The 15,996-nt window shown below is 39.5% G+C and overlaps 1 protein-coding gene across 1 annotated transcript in view; it reads right to left on the reverse strand.

Moving 5' to 3' along the window:
• The window catches only part of G3BP1 (G3BP stress granule assembly factor 1), a 38,538-nt gene extending 22,807 nt beyond the window's left edge, over positions 1 to 15,731 (reverse strand). The window contains exons 1-2 of the mRNA XM_070414556.1: positions 15,651 to 15,731; positions 1,974 to 2,086 (exon numbers count right to left, since the gene is read on the reverse strand). Of these exons, the coding sequence (XP_070270657.1) occupies positions 1,974 to 2,068 (95 nt within the window). The 5' untranslated portion in view covers positions 2,069 to 2,086; positions 15,651 to 15,731. The remainder of the gene's footprint in view (positions 1 to 1,973; positions 2,087 to 15,650) is intronic.
• Between the last annotated feature and the right edge of the window lie 265 nt (positions 15,732 to 15,996).

Raw genomic sequence — 15,996 nt, forward strand, 5'->3', positions numbered from 1 at the left:
CAACAAAATGTTTGTAGACTTTTTCTATTACTAACATTCATGAATACCAGGAAATTTTTAACTCTTTAGCATCTTTATCTGCAAAATCAGATTAACTCTCTACAATGCCTTACCAAAAAGTTTTGGAAAAGTTCAAGAAGAAACAGGTACAAGAAATATTTCCCATTTCTAGAGTACATACATAGAAAGATTGTTAGCATGGTTTTACTTCCATGTTTATTTAATAATGTTTTAATTTATAACAAGCATAGCCCCTAATTTTTAAAAGCATAGCAACACTGAAGTATGTTTTTACAAGAACAGTCTTCAATATGACTCAACAAAAACACAACAATGAACAAACAAAAGCATGAATATTTTACCTTTAATTTTCAGGCATTATTTTTCTGATAATGTGTAAGTTTTGTTAACTTAAGTCTCATTTTTAAATAATATTTATAGCCCTGGCTGTTTGTTCAGTGGTTAGAGCATCCACCTACAGACTGAATGAAGGGTCACAAGTTCTGAATGAAGGGTCACAGGTTCGATTCATGGTCAAGGGCACATTCCTGGGTTGCAGGTTCCCCAGCCCCAGTAGGGGCACAGTGAGGAAGCAACCAATCGATGTGTCTCTCTCAAGTCAATGTTTCTATCACTCTCTACCCACCTCCTCCCTCCCTTTACTCTCTCTAGAAATAAATGGAAAAAATATCCTTAGCTGACAATTAAAAAATTATCTATATGCTAGAGGCCTGGTGCACGAATTCGTGCATGGGTGGGGGGGGGTCCCTCAGCCTGGCTGATGATCGAAGCCTATCGGGGGACTGGCCAGGAGGAAGGACCGCGGGAAGTTGACCAGCCAGGGGGCGGAGGGGCCACGAAAGGTTGGCCAGCTGGCCCCCCAGTTGGGGCTATAGGGGATGGAAAGGGAGGGGCACCAGCTGGCCGGGGGGAGGGACCACGGAAGGTTGGCTGTGGGAGTGCACTGACCACCAGGGGGCAGCTCCTGTGTTGAGCTTCTGTCCCCGGGGTGGTCAGTGCATGTCATAGTGACTGATCAACTGGTCGTTCCAGTTGTTCTTAAGAGCTGCCCCCTGGTGGTCAGTGTGCTCCCACAGCGGGAGCACCACTCAGCTGACTGACTGGCACCAGACACAGGGCTCACAGCTAGCCACCACAGCCCAGAGACTGCAGCGGAGCAGCAGCAAGCCTACCGAGTGGTGGCAGCAGGCGCAGTGGTGCTGGGATGAGCAGGAGCAGCAGGCAGGAACAGCAAGCAGTGCTGGACTGCCAGTTTCGGCCAAATCCCCGCAGGCTATGCTGAGGGACCCCACAGGTGCACAAATCCATGCACCGGGCCTCTAGCAATAATAACATTTGTGTATTTTATTTAGAATGGTATCATTTTAGGAGACATATGTACTACTATTTGTAATACTTTAAACAAGAAAATAAAATTTTTGCCGAAACCGGTTTGGCTCAGTGGATAGAGCGTCGGCCTGCGGACTGAAAGGTCCCAGGTTCGATTCCGGTCAAGGGCATGTACCTGGTTGCAGGCACATACCCAGTAGATGTGCAGGAGGCAGCTGATCGATGTTTCTCTCTCATCGATGTTTCTAACTCTCTATCTCTCTTCCTTCCTCTCTGTGAAGAATTAATAAAACATATTTTAAAAAAAAGAAAAGAAAATTTTAAAAATAAATAAATAAAATGGTATCATTTTAACAACCACAATTTATTGGCACTTATATAAAGCACCATTACACATTTTGACTTGAGATGGTAAACATACAATATAATATACAGATAGATGATGTACTGTAGAACTGCATACCTGAAATCCATATGATTTCATTAACCCATGTCATCCCAATAAATCAATGAAAAGAAAGCACTATTATGCAACAACCCTTTATGTGAAGGATGAATAAGAGAATTTCAAGGATAAATAACCACATACTAGAAAACAACATTTGAAGGAGAACAACTTTCACCTGTGTAGCATGTCTGGGGCCTGGTTCAGCAGTGTGTAATACTGTCTCACGAATTCCCGCCCGACCAGCAGGGGACTAGGCTTCTCCATAACCATTGCTTTGGTCAATTCAACCTGGAAAAAAACAGCAGTTAAATATGTTCAACTGGAAAGATCAAGTACAAAGGGAAAAAGTAGCAGGGAAGAAGATAATCATTTAGCTAAAACCAACTCAAAAGTAAAGACAAGATCACTTCAGAAATTCTTGGTTTTAAAAAGAAATAATTATTATAAAAACAAAACACACAGACCAGGTGATATTTTATACACTGAAATTTATTGTAATCAGAGAAATACTGGGAGAAAAAAATCACTATAAAGAATTAATTCATCATTATTCCCAATATTCGATTTTCTTAAAGTGAATATAAGAAACTCAAAGGTACATATTTCCATCTACCATAATCTTCCAAATTAATTTAACCCAGAGTATTCGAGTTATAAATTACAAACATATTCTTATTTATGCAACTATTTCATTCGAGGATGATAAAATCAAACAATAAATATAGCTTAAGACATATGGGCACATACTATCACATTTTTAATCAAACTAAGTCAGGGAAATATTTGGTATCTTTAAAAACAAAACCTGGAAGTTCTAAATATGCTCAATTTATTCTATAATGGGACCAAAAATAATCTGAAAATAATGTGGGTAAAAAAAGTTAACAAACAAAATGTTTTTACTCAACAAAATAATCCCTATCACCTCAAAATTATCATGATTTAAAGTTAGTACCTTTGAGCGTTAAGAAAGGCACCTGACAGATACTAAGTCCTCAATTATTGTCAGTTATTATTTTAAAAGAACTTTAAGGATATGATTTTCTAATCACTCTGCTGTACATCTGAAACTAATACAAAATTATATTGAAAGTAAACTGTTATTGAAAAAAAATTCAAACCTAAAAACAAGGAAAGAAAAACTCTGAAAGATATTTGGTGTGAGATAATCCCGAATTTTCACTTAAAAGATAAAATTATCTTGAATTTAAACGCAAAGGCATATATACAGATTAATTACAGTATCAATTAAGGAGACAAATTTTATTTCAGTTTTCTAAAGGATGGGCAAAATGGACTGAGTTTGGTTTGTCAATTCCTGCATAAACAGTTTGTGGAGATATGTTTATTCTCACCCACGGCATTTCCTCATTTTTTTTCTTTTCCTTTTTTTTAAACTTAATTTTTATTGTTGACGTTATTACAGATGTCCCCATCCTCATTATTCTTAAATCTGTCCTACTTGTTTCACCAGAATCTAAGAAATTAGTTGAAGGCCTGTTCAGCATTTTCCCCAAATTACAGACACTATGAAATAGCTTCCCATCATACTGAAGAGTAGTTTGCCTACAGGCATGGTTATGAGGATATCAGTAACAAGAATTTGGATCCCAAGTCTTAAATAAACTTAAAGTAGACTAACCTGAGGCAGAATGCGAAATTGCTTATTTTTTCCCCTGGCTCTTGGTCCAGAAAAAGATAATTCCTGATGTTTTTACTGATCTTAGATTCTTCGGAACTTACAGATTACAGTTGAATATTAAAGGTTCTTAATAGTCATCTAGCCTGTAGTTTCTGAGTTTTAAGATTTCCCATTACTTACTTAAACCAGAGCGACTATACTTTATATATTAGAGTTCCCATATAAATTTTCCTTTCTTAAAAGGGCTTAGCTTCTCACCCTAGTTGGTTTGGCTCAGTGGATAGAGCATTAGCCTGTGAACCAAAGCGTCACGGGTTCAATTCCAGTCAAGGGCATGTATCTTGGTTGCAGGCTCCGCCCCGGCCCTGGTCAGGGCTCCTGCAGGAGGCAACCAATTGATGTTTCCCTCACATCGATGTTTCTGTCTTGCCCTCTCTTCCATTCTCTCTAAAAAAAAAAAATCAAAATAAATGGAAAAATATACTCGGGTGAGGATTAACAAAAACAATAAATAAATGTTAAATGTTAAAAAGGGGGGGGCAGGTCTTAGCTTCTCTATTGAAAAATCACTAACATCTGACCCAATATCAGATTAAAAGAAAAATTCCCAGATCTCACAACTAATTTCAAAATGTTAAACGGGTCTTCCAATTCCTCAGAAACTGGTGAAGTTAATAACATTTTTATTCCATTAAGTTGTACTTACATATTTTCAAATATAGAGGCTGAACAGAAAGTTTTGCTTCCCTGTCTCATCTAAAATAGACGATATATCCACAATATAAAAAGCAATTAAAAGGGAACCTTCATGACAGGACAGATAAACCAGAGAAAGAAAACAGTATAATTAAGTAAACACCGATCTTTTTTTTAGTGCCCTTAACCTGAATTGAACCCAAGACCCTTTGGTGCACGGGCTGATGCTCCAACCACTGAGCCACACTGGCCTACTCCTATCTTTTTCTGCTAATTGCACTACCTTCTCTTCAGTACCATATGCTCTTATTCACTAAGCAATATTACAAATGTCAGCATTACTAGACTAGTAACATCAACCTAACTTCGTCCTTTGATACTGTCAAGAAGTCTCATTAAAATATAAATTTCTAAGTAACATTTTATCAAATACTATTTCTCACATCCAATCTTCCTATGCAAAATTCCTGAAAATCCTTTAGGTTGTATATCAAAGGTAAAAAAAAAAAAAAAAAAAAATTAAAACCTCTAGACCACCTCTAGAATTTCTATTTTCTCTTTCTGTGAGATTACCTAGATCATTCAAATTAAAAGAATTATCATCAACATTTTATTTCAGGTTATCACCATAAAACCAAGTAAGTAAAGTCAAACATATTTATATGCTAAATTTATCTTCATCACATTTGTAAATTTTTCTTAACTGCTATAATTCTGAAACTTATCAAAGAAATACTTATAATTCAACAAGTTTCCAAACATCAATTTTATTAGTTTAATAGCTTAACATAATTGAATATTTTGGAAACTAGGTTTATAATTACCATTTCTGAATTTTCCAAACAGATGGTACTTTATTTGGGGTTGAAATTTTCAACTTCAGAAACATGCAATATAGCTACATGGAAACCAAATTTTCAATATTCTGGTACTAAAGTTACAAGTTTTAATGTCGATCATCAGGGTTGCCTCCAAGGCTTATTTATGTACTAGAGGCGTACTAGAGGCCCAGTGCATGAAATTAGTTCGGGGGGGGGGGGCGGGGCGGGGGGCCTCCGCCCAGCCTGCACCCTCTCCAATCCGGTTCAGGACCACTGGCTCCTAACTGCTCACCGGCCTGCCTGTCTGATCTCCCCCAACTGCCCCCCCCGCCAGGCTGGTCACCCCTAACTGCGCCCCCGAAGGCCCGGTCGCCCCTTACTGTCCTCCCTGCCACCCTGGTCACCCCTAACTGCCCCCCTCTGCCAGCCTAGTCGCCCCCAACTGTCCCTCCTGCTGGCCTGGTCGCCCCTAACTGCCCCCCGCCCCCCCCCCCCCCCCGCTGGTGTGGTCACCCCCAACTACCCCCCTGCCGGCCTGGTCGCCCCCAACTGCCCCCCCGCCCCCCGCCAGCCTGGTCGCCCCACACAGCCTGCTGTTCAGTCGTTTAGCTGTCCCTCACTAACCCCCCTGCCAGCTTTGTTGCCCCATGCAGCCTGCTGTTTGGTTGTCCATCTGGTTGTTTTGGTCGTGACAGCCCCTGGCTTTTTATATATTAGGATTAGGATACCACCGGCACATGTGGTTCCACTAAAATGAAAGCTTTGGCTCTTGAAGTCTCTCCTTTAAGCACTTTTATAATAAACATTGAACAACGAGCCCAAGAGAAACTGTAGCAGTATTTAAAAATAATGTTCTTGGCAATTATTTCTCAATAAAACTGGGGGAAAAATTATATCCACATGACTAAAATAAAGAGTATTTTAATAGAAAGGAACTGTATTGCTTCACTGTTCAAAAAAGGGGCTGATTCCAAACTTAAAATATCAAAGGCTTTAAGAATTCCACATTAGGAAGAATGCAAGCTTCTTACTAAAGGGTGTCCCAAAATTCATGCAAGATTTGAATTTTACACCATTTGTGCCGTAAGGTGTTGCCAACGGGAAAAAAAAGATAGCGTGACAGCTGACAGTTCAGGGTTATTAAAAATGGAGCGTCACACGAAAGAACAACGCGTTTTCATTGTTGAGCAATATTTTAAAAATAATGAAGGTTGGGGCAGCTACAGTTTGCAATTTTCGTGCAAAATGTGGTCGAAATAGTGATTTAACTTTATCAACTGTGAAGAGATTAATTAAAAAATTTAGGGAGACTGGATCAATTAGTTATCTTAAACACTCTGGCCGTCCTTCAACAAGTCGTTCAACACAAAACATCGAAGCAGTTCGTGAGAGTGTTGCTGAGAGTCCAGGGACATCAATTCGGCACCGTGGTCAAGAATTGGACATTTCGAGAAGCTCTCGAAGGCCATTTACCCGATATATTATTCCATACATAACCCTATACTGTATACTTTATGAATCAATAAAAAATTACAATTTTTAATTATAAACCTGTGTTTTCTATCAAAATTACTTCTTGCGTGAATTTTGGGACACCCTTTACATGTTACATTTCTTAAGAATAGAGATCATTTCTCACATAACTTTCTACTCCTAAAACTTAATAGGAAATAAAAGTTTTCTTTCATTCAACATTCTCACACAAAAGGAGGTTAAAATTTTATGCAAGCAAAATTAATATCTGACCATCCATTTGTCAGGGTTTGTGTAACTTAGATTAAGATAGCAGGCATAACATTGTTTCTTTAAAGGTTAAGAAAAAACTAAGGTTAAGGTGGCTAGAAGATAGTTGCCTGAGAGAGAACTGACAGAATAGGATCACGGGAACTGGTTAGGGTGAGAAAAATGCATGTATTAAGGTGACAGTTACATGTATATGACTTCTCAAACTGAACCTTTACATTCTATGATCTTACTGTTTGTAAAGTATGCCTCAAAAATTAACAAAAAAAAAAAAGACTTCCACATTTTAAAAAAAATCCTGACCTTTTTTTTCGGGGGGGAGGTGTAGATGTAGAAGAGGGTATTGGGGGGATAAATGGTGATGGGAAAAAATACGGAAAAAAAAAGAGCATTTGGACATGTGTCAATAAAGCTATTTTTGCATGTGATATTAAAAAAATTCTGAAGACATCATAAAATGTATTGAAATAATGAAGATTAAACCACTAATCAGTGACTACAAAATGTTTAGGGAAGTTCTTAGGTAATCTAAGATCATACACTTAAAGTTTTGCAAATAAGCGTCTCTATTTAATCACCATTCTCAGTGAAAAAGAAATGCAGAAAATGTAGGCAATCTGAGCCCAAAAGATCTGAGTCTATGCAGACAAACTCTATCCTAATTAGAAAAATTCTATTTGGTAAATCATCTCTCTGAAATATTCATCATTGTTTCTGGCCCAAACATAAAACACAAGCTATGAAAAATATGTGAACTAATACCATATCTCCTGATAATAAAGTCATTAATCTCACTCTTGTTTGTCATAACTCTCAATTCTATCAAATCTAAAATGAAAGTAAACAGACTCAAATGGATTCATTTCAGAAAAGGTGGTGTTTTGCCAATCACTGATTCATTGTGACAATTATAAACTATTAATGAAAAGCCATGTTAAAAAGTTCCAACATTCTCCCTCATTTACTAAACACTCCTGGAACACCGTGTCCTTTTAAAAGAGGTTTTATAAATTTATACAACTATGGAGTATGGCTGTTCCTAACATAACAGTATACTCCCATCAATGGAAAGATATGATGCATGTACCAAAATCAGGAGTAGGAAACTTCTTACTATTGCAATCCCCAGGCTGAAGACTTCCTAAAAGAAGTCATTCTCCCAAGACACAGTAAGTTCGTTAAACAAACATTCCAAACAATTCCAATGTGGAGATCACTCCCTTATTACACTGCTTTCAGAGCAACAGGATATATCATTCTTAGGATTATTATTATTATTTTATTTCTTTTTTAAATGTCTTATTTGATTTTAGAGAGAGAGGAACATTGATGTGAGAGAAACATCAGTTACCTCCCACACGCATCCCTACCAGGGACCGAACCCACAATATGTCGTCTGTGTATATTTTACACAGATAACAAAGTACAGTGATTGCCAGAGAGAAAGGGGGTGAGAGAAAGAAGAGGGTAAAGGGGGGATAAATGGTGATGGAAGGAGACTTGATTTTTAATGTGAACACAATACAATATATAATGTATTATAGAATTGAACACCTGGAACCTATATAATTTTATTAACCAATGTCAGCCCAATATATTCAATAAGAATTTTAAATAATAATAATGATAGTAATAATATTCCTGCCCTGACCCATGTGGCTCAATTGGTTGAACATTGTCCCGTACACTTAAAAGTCACCAATTTGATTCCCTGTCAGGCACATGCCCAAATTGTGGGTTCGGTCCCTGGTAGGGATGCGTGTGGGAGGTAACTGACTGATGTTTCTCTCACATCAATGTTCCTCTCTCTCTAAAATCAAATAAAGACATATTTTAAAAATAATAATAATATTCCTAAGAATGATATAAACTGAAATCATTACAGACTAGAAAGATTAGAGATGAAAGAAACAGGACCTGGGAAGAATAAAGGGAAGAGGAGAAGCACTCATTTTTCACTAAAGGAAGTTCACTTTCCACTAATTTTATATCTAAGTTTATAATATTCCCAGTATTTATGAATGTCATGATATCCCAAAATTATACTCAATGAAAGGGAACAGGAAATATGTATTTTTAAAATTTTATACTTTCCCTTAAAATATTTTTCTGGAAATACTAAAAAGGTGCTAGGTTAGGAAAAGGGAATCATTCTTTACCCTAAGAATTAAAAGACAAAATTGACCACTTAGAAATGACTAAAAGAAGTAAAACATGACAAATGAACTTAGAAATTGAGTGCTCTATTTTAAAAATAGTAAATGAGTATTGGAAATTCAACAAAAGGTACCCCCAAATTTTCTTTAATGCTTTCACTAGGGAAAATCCTCAACTCCATTCACTAGCTGTGCTCATGGGCTAGTAACGTGCTATCTGTGCCCCTCAGTTCTTTCATCTGTAAAATTAAAATCCTAATTATAAGAATTAAATGTCTGGTACACAGTAAGCACTGAATGTTAGCTTTTAGTACTATTAATATTATAATTATTAACTATGATAAAAGAAAGCATTTCTACATCCCGTCCTTTTCTGTCACTTAGAAGACAATTTATGTATTCTGCTAGCAATATAAAAATGTAGATTTCCTGTGAAAACAAGAATTTTTGTAATTCTGAAATACAGAAGCCCAAGCATTCAATGTTAAACTTGACCTTTTTAGAAAGGTCAAGTATAGTAGTCCACCTATACTAATGCTATGTAGGAAGACTTGTCTGTGTGCCCACAGAATGTAACTGTCCAGTCAAACTGTAAAACTAAAACTAAATCAAGTACACATCTTAATATCTTAACTTTTAAAACATGCATCTTGGAAATACAGTTGTTTTAGGTATGTTTAAGCCCTGTTAGGTGTAAAAACGTCTGCTCTCTTTTTAAAAAATTAGCATTAGCCCTAACAGGTTTGGCTCAGTGGGTGGAGCGTCGGCCTGCAGACTGAAGGGTCCCAGGTTCGATTGAGGCCCCGTCGATGTGTCTCTCTGTCTCTCCCCCTCCCTTACACTCTCTCTAAAAAAATCAATGGAAAAATATCCTTAGGTGAGACTTAACAAAAAAACAACAAAAATATTATCATTAAGTTTTACTTTTCTGTTAAACACTGATAATTTATTCTTATGCTAGGAAAATTAGTTTGCTGAATAGAATTAGTATTTCTGAAACAATTTTTACTCATCATAGTCATCAGGAATATTTCCCTTGAGAAAAACTACTAGAAAATGTGAAAATGTTTATCTCATTTTATTCCAAATACTAGAGACCCAGTGCACGAAATTGATGATTATGTAAGATGTTAACATTAGGGAAGCTGAACAAAGTCTATATAAGATGTCTCTGGCCATGGCTGGTGTGGCTCATTGGGTTGGAGCATCATCAGTACACTTAAAGATTGCAGGTTCAATCCCAGGCCCATCAAAAGCAGGAAGGCAGCCCATCAAAACCCACATTAAAAACAGAGCCTCAAAAAACACATATCCTCAGGTGAGGATTTAAAAAAAAAAAAAAAAAAAAGATGTCTCTACATTGCATTCCAACTCCTATATAAATCTAAAATTTATCTATCTCAAAAAAAACTTTTCCTGAAAGATAAAAACTTCAAGACAGAAATTACAAAACATAACATGCACCAGCTTTTCTTGGTTTTTAGCATCCCTTTCCCATTCCAAAATTAAAAGTTAAGTCAGCTGTGTTTATAATTAAGCAACTATCTATTCTTTCTTATCAAGAAGATACTGTATAGTTACTACTAATGCTTCACCTATGAAATTCCTAGAAACATAAACTTCCTAGCCTTTAGATCATACAGCATAGGTGGATACACTCCAGGAAACCCTAAGAGCAAGCTCACAGTTCAAACATGGGGTGTACTTGAGGCACAGCCTAGGACAGGTAAGTGTCACACTCACGCCATACAGATTCTGAATCCCTCAGGTTTTTTTTGAATAGCTAGATACACCACATGCTTTACAAAATAGTTTAGACAACTATTTGAATATCAAATTATCAGTTCTCTTTTTTAAGTAAAAACATAGGCAAATCTAAGATATGTGAAAGCAATTTTAAAACATGTAAAGGGCCATACAAATATACAATGCTGTTATATTCATAGCCACTTAAGTTAACAGCCACCAAGGATGACATACCTACAAAATGTGCCCCATCCAGGATGCCGGCTTTCTTTTTCTGAACCATCTAATATTTTTCAAATACCTCAATAGCACACAGGCTAAACAGCTAAGCAATATTATGAGATTGGCCCAAGGACAGAAGGGGAAATTTATCATGTAAAGACCATACTTACTGCCCTAGATGGTTTGCTCAGTGGATAGAGCCAACTGAAGGGTCCCAGGTTCGATTTTGGTCAGAGGCACATGGCTCGGGTTTCGAGCTCCATCCCCAGTAGTGGGTGTGCAGGAGAGGCAGCCGATCAGTGAGTGATTCAGTGATTCTCTCTCCCCTTCAATCTCTCTTCCTCTCCCTTCCTCTCTGAAATCAATAAAAAAAATTATTAAAAAATAAGAACTGCCAAAACCGGTTTGGCTCGGTGAATAGAGCGTCAGCCTGTGGACTGAAGGTCCCGGGTTCGATTCCGGTCAAGGGCATGTGCCTGGGTTGCGGGCACATCCCCAGTAGGAGATGTGCAGGAGGCAGCTGATCGATGTTTCTAACTATCTCTCTCCCTTCCTCTCTGTAAAAAATCAATAAAATATATTTAAAAAAAAAATAAGTACTAAAGCCACAGCCTTTTTCATATTTACTTTCTACTTTATAAAACCCACTCATCACGTGTCAATTATTCCTAGCTCTTCACTGTTATCACTTGGCTTGCAATTTAGCTTTTCCAATCAAGGCCAGACAAGGTATCCAATAATACTTAAAATAAAAAATTTTAAGTAAACAAAAAGCTTATTTTTGAGATTTAAAAACATAAACCTGCCTGCTGATTCTGGCCTAGTGGATAGAACATCAGCCCTCGGACTGAAGGGTCTCAGATTCGATTATGGTCAAGGGCACATACTTCAGTTGCAGGTTCAATCCCTGGCCCCGGTTGGGCACCTACAGGAGGCAACCAATCGATGTTTCTCCTTCTCTCCACCTCCCTTCCACGCTCTAAAAACCAATGGAAAAATATTCTCGGGTGAGGATTAACAAAAAAATAAAATAAAAATAACAACATAAACCTGGTTAAGTGCCACAGTGAGATCACCAACTACAAGTGAGATTACAGTTGCTCAATGTAAATGTAACTACATGGCTGAAAGGACATTATTGCACGAAAGGTTTTGCACACTAGATGTTAAGAACTGATTAGCCAGGGGAGAAAAGAGCAGTTTGGTTTTTTTTAGCCTACCTACTCTGACGATTATCTTCCTTTGTAAAGTCAATTAAGTTTTGTGCAAAGCAGTCTTTTTCTTTAAGATTTTTTTTTTAATGTTCTTTTTGGAAGTGATTTCCTTTTTAATTTTTTTATTTTTTATTGATTGATTTCAGAGAGGAAGGGAGAGGGAGAGAAAGAAAGAAACATCAATGAGGAGAGAGAATCATTGATCTTCTGGACATATGCCCTTGACCAGAATTGAACCCAGGACCTTTCAGTCTGAAGGCCAATGCTCTATCCACTAGGGCTCTTTAAGATTTTTGTATTGATTTTTAGAGAGAGGGAGGGAGAGAGAAACATGGATGTGAGAGCAAAACATCAATCAGCTGCCTCCTGCCTGCCCCCCTCCACGGAGTAGAGCTGAAAGTGGAGCATGTGCCCTCACCAGGAATGGAAATGGCAACCCTTCAGTGCACAGGACAACGCCTAACCAACTGAGCCACACCAGCCAGGGCTCCAAAGCAGTCTTAAAGCACTACTAAATGAACATACAATGCATATATAAATTCTGAAATATTATCTTAAAAAACACAATATTTGCTGTAAGGTCAAGTGAGTAATTTTATTAAACTGGCAAAAAGAAAAAATTTATTTAGGTCACAAATTCAGGCTTTATATTGAATTTCATCTTTTAATTAAACATTTCCTTATCCGTCCTAAGAGCCATATACAATTCAAAAACCTGTAAGAAGCCCTAGCTGATTTGGCTCAGTGGATAGAGCATCCGCCCACGGACTGAAGGGTCCTGGGTTCAATTCCAGTCAAGGGCACTTGTCCAGGTTGCAGGCTCAATCCTCAGTGGGGGATGTGCAAGAGGCAGCTGATCATTGATTCTCATCATTTATGTTTCTATCTCTCTCCCTCGCTCTTCCTCTCTGAAATCAATAAATATTAAAAAAATAAAAGAACAAATGATTTTTTAAAAAACCTGTAAGAATTTAAAACTAAGCTCTGCCCTTTATTTTCTATTCAAAGTACTAAAACAAGTAAAATAAAATAATGTAAATTACAAAAAAAAACTGCTGCGAAGTAGGTCACCAACATTTCCACATCTCCTGATGTTCCCTTAGCAGACTGTCAGCTGAGAACTGCAACTGAATTAAATAAAGAACAAAGAACTGCCTACTTTTCCACCAGTTAGAAGAGGCACAAAAGCTTATATTGAAAGGGTTTAACAACAATAAAAGTAACCTCTGACTTGGCTGGGAATCAAGATGGCACCTAAGTCTTGCATTATTACAACTTTTCTTCAAAAATCACTTGTTCTTGATAAATAAATGCACAAGAGATCAGCTGGGCTACCAATTTGTGAAGTATCAGTTTTCATATTCCTGCTCAACTGATAACCATTTGCCTGAGGCCAAGAACAGAGTTTTTCTTAAAGAAGAATTTGAAGGGGAAAGTAACAAAATTTCCCCCCAATTAACGCATAAGATAATTTCATTGGTATGTCTTACCTCAAGCAATAACAAAATTAGCTGGACTCAAACTCAGTTTAAATGTAGGTCATTATAGTGTTTTAACATTTGCTAACTTAAAATGCTAATTCAACAGCTAAACCGATGTCTAATCGCAGGTAAATGGCACTGCTACAGGAAGGCAAGTTCCAAGTAAAACAATGTTATATTCTAAGGCAATCTGTTATTTATGGCAACACCAACATAGATACAACTTTTCAATACAAAATTTCAATCCTATATTTACTGCTACTTTCTGTTAAGAAACATGGAAAGTATTTGGTAAATGGACACACAAATATTAAGCTTCCTGATAGTTTTTAAATTTACTTACAAGGATTAAATTATGTATTCTCTCTGACTGCAAAAAAATCAAGACCAATCCTAAAAAGTGTCTATATACACAAAATAGGTAAATTTCTTAAAAAAAAAAAAATTGAAAGCCATCCGAATCAAAATTCAAATGAATTAAGTCTCAAAACTTTTACTGTACTTTTATCTCAATAGAGACATCTGTGGTATAATGACTTGGACATGCAACACAAGGAACATTTATTATTTCATGAAGCCAAGAGAATATATTGGCTTTCAAAAAACTAAAATATAACTTTACTAGAAAAATATACACTCAAGTCTTTGAAAGTGTCTTCTGTGTCTGCATATACACAGGAGCCTAATAGTAAATGCCAAATAATGAACTGAATGCGGATAGGCTGTCATCCACAGTAGATCCCAACTACCTACAAGGGTAAAGACTGCCCACACCTCATTCACCCCAATTCACCTGGCATAAGGTCAGATGTACACTGCAACTGAGCACCCTCCTTCCCATTCCTATTTCAAGTTTTAACCCACACATGCTGCCGAGGTCTGAAACTCATGTTCTTCAATTATATAAAACGAGGAAGTTAAACTATGTTCGCGCAGGTCTTTCTCAAAAGTCTGCTCCGATTTTTTATTTTTTTTTTTAAGAGAGAGAAATGATTCAGGGTCTCATATCGGAGCCTAACTTCCTGCTGGCGGGAATTTCCCATCATCACGCTGTGAGTTTCAAATCAGACGAGGAACACTGTCCATGTTCCCTTGCACTGACTCGTTTGATCTGATGCTTTTCCCGGGAGCTTTCAGGGCAGCACCCCCCTCAGCTACCTACGCGGACACAAACAGAAAGGAAGCCCAAACGCTTTCTCTCCCTTTGTCTTCAGCCCACGGCCGACCCTGGTCTCCCTGGAAGCCCAGGACTGGCTCAAGCACAAATGCCGCTGCAGCCTTCGCAGCAGGGCCTTTCGGGGCGGATGCTGTCCCCAAGGGACCCCCGGTGCTCTGGGGGCCAAGGTGCCCGGGGACCACATCGGACGCTGGAATGAAGAATAAAAGAGGCTCGGGGACCAGGAGTCAGGCCACCTGGGTGCAAACAAGCACCTGCCCCTTACCGTCTGCATGCCTCTGACCATGTCCCTCCACCGCGGGACCGCCGAGTCCGCTGGAAAATGAGGAAAGTCATCGCACCGACCTCCCCTGGTTGCGGGAGTACACGAGAGGCACACAAGTGGCTCCACACAGTGCCTGGCACACAATAAGGGCTCGGGAAGAATTCGTTACCACCACGCATCACCCATGCATGCACCCGCAGCTCCCCCTTTACTCCCTGGAAAACCAAAGAGCAGCACTTCTGCCTCCCGGTCGCAAAATCCTGTTCTTATCGCACTTTCGTGACGCTCCCGCCCCCGAATAAAAGCCTCCTCCTCTGGCTCCGGCCACGCTGCAGCCCCCTCGCCAGGGAAGGAAAGACCCGCTGGCGCGTGGGAAGGCGGGCGGGAAACGCGAGCGAGCCCTGGAGATCGCCCTGGGACCCCGGGCGGCGGCCGCGGCTCGCTCTCGCCCCGCGTGGCAGTTGGGCGCGGCACGCGCACGCGGCGGACACGGCCACGCGCGCCGGCCCGGGGGCGGGGGGGGGGGGGCGGAGGGGCGGAGAGCCTCCGCGCGCCCGTGCGCCCGCCTGCGGCCGTTGAAGGGGGGGCGCGCCTCACACGGGCGCCGCTCGGTCTTCTACTCCCTCTCACAACCGCTGCCGCTCTTCCTCGACCCCGGGCCACACGGCCCCGCCCATACCCCGGCGTACCTGCGCGGCTGAGCGGGAGAGGAACAAGCTTTGCTCCACTGCTCGGAGGAAGGAAAAAAAGCCTTCACGCAACTGCGTCCGCACACGCGTGCTCCGTCGCCGGTCTATATAAGCGCGACGCAGCCTAACTTGTTGCGGCCAGGTCCGGCAGGCTGGCGACCAATCCCGACTGCGTCCTCTGGGCTCCTCGAGCAGCCATTGGATATCGACTCAGGATGAAGGCGTGACTCTTGATTGGCTTTGACTCATGCCTATGAGACTGTGAGGATCTCGTTTCCCTAGTAACGGATTGGCATAGAGAGAGGCCAATTACTTAAATGGTCGGTGGAAAGGAGGGCGGGAAGTT

This window comes from Myotis yumanensis, unplaced genomic scaffold, assembly GCF_028538775.1.
Source record: "Myotis yumanensis isolate MYYU_CA2020_CCGP unplaced genomic scaffold, mMyoYum1.0.hap1 SCAF_5, whole genome shotgun sequence".
Taxonomy (NCBI): Eukaryota; Metazoa; Chordata; class Mammalia; order Chiroptera; family Vespertilionidae; genus Myotis; species Myotis yumanensis.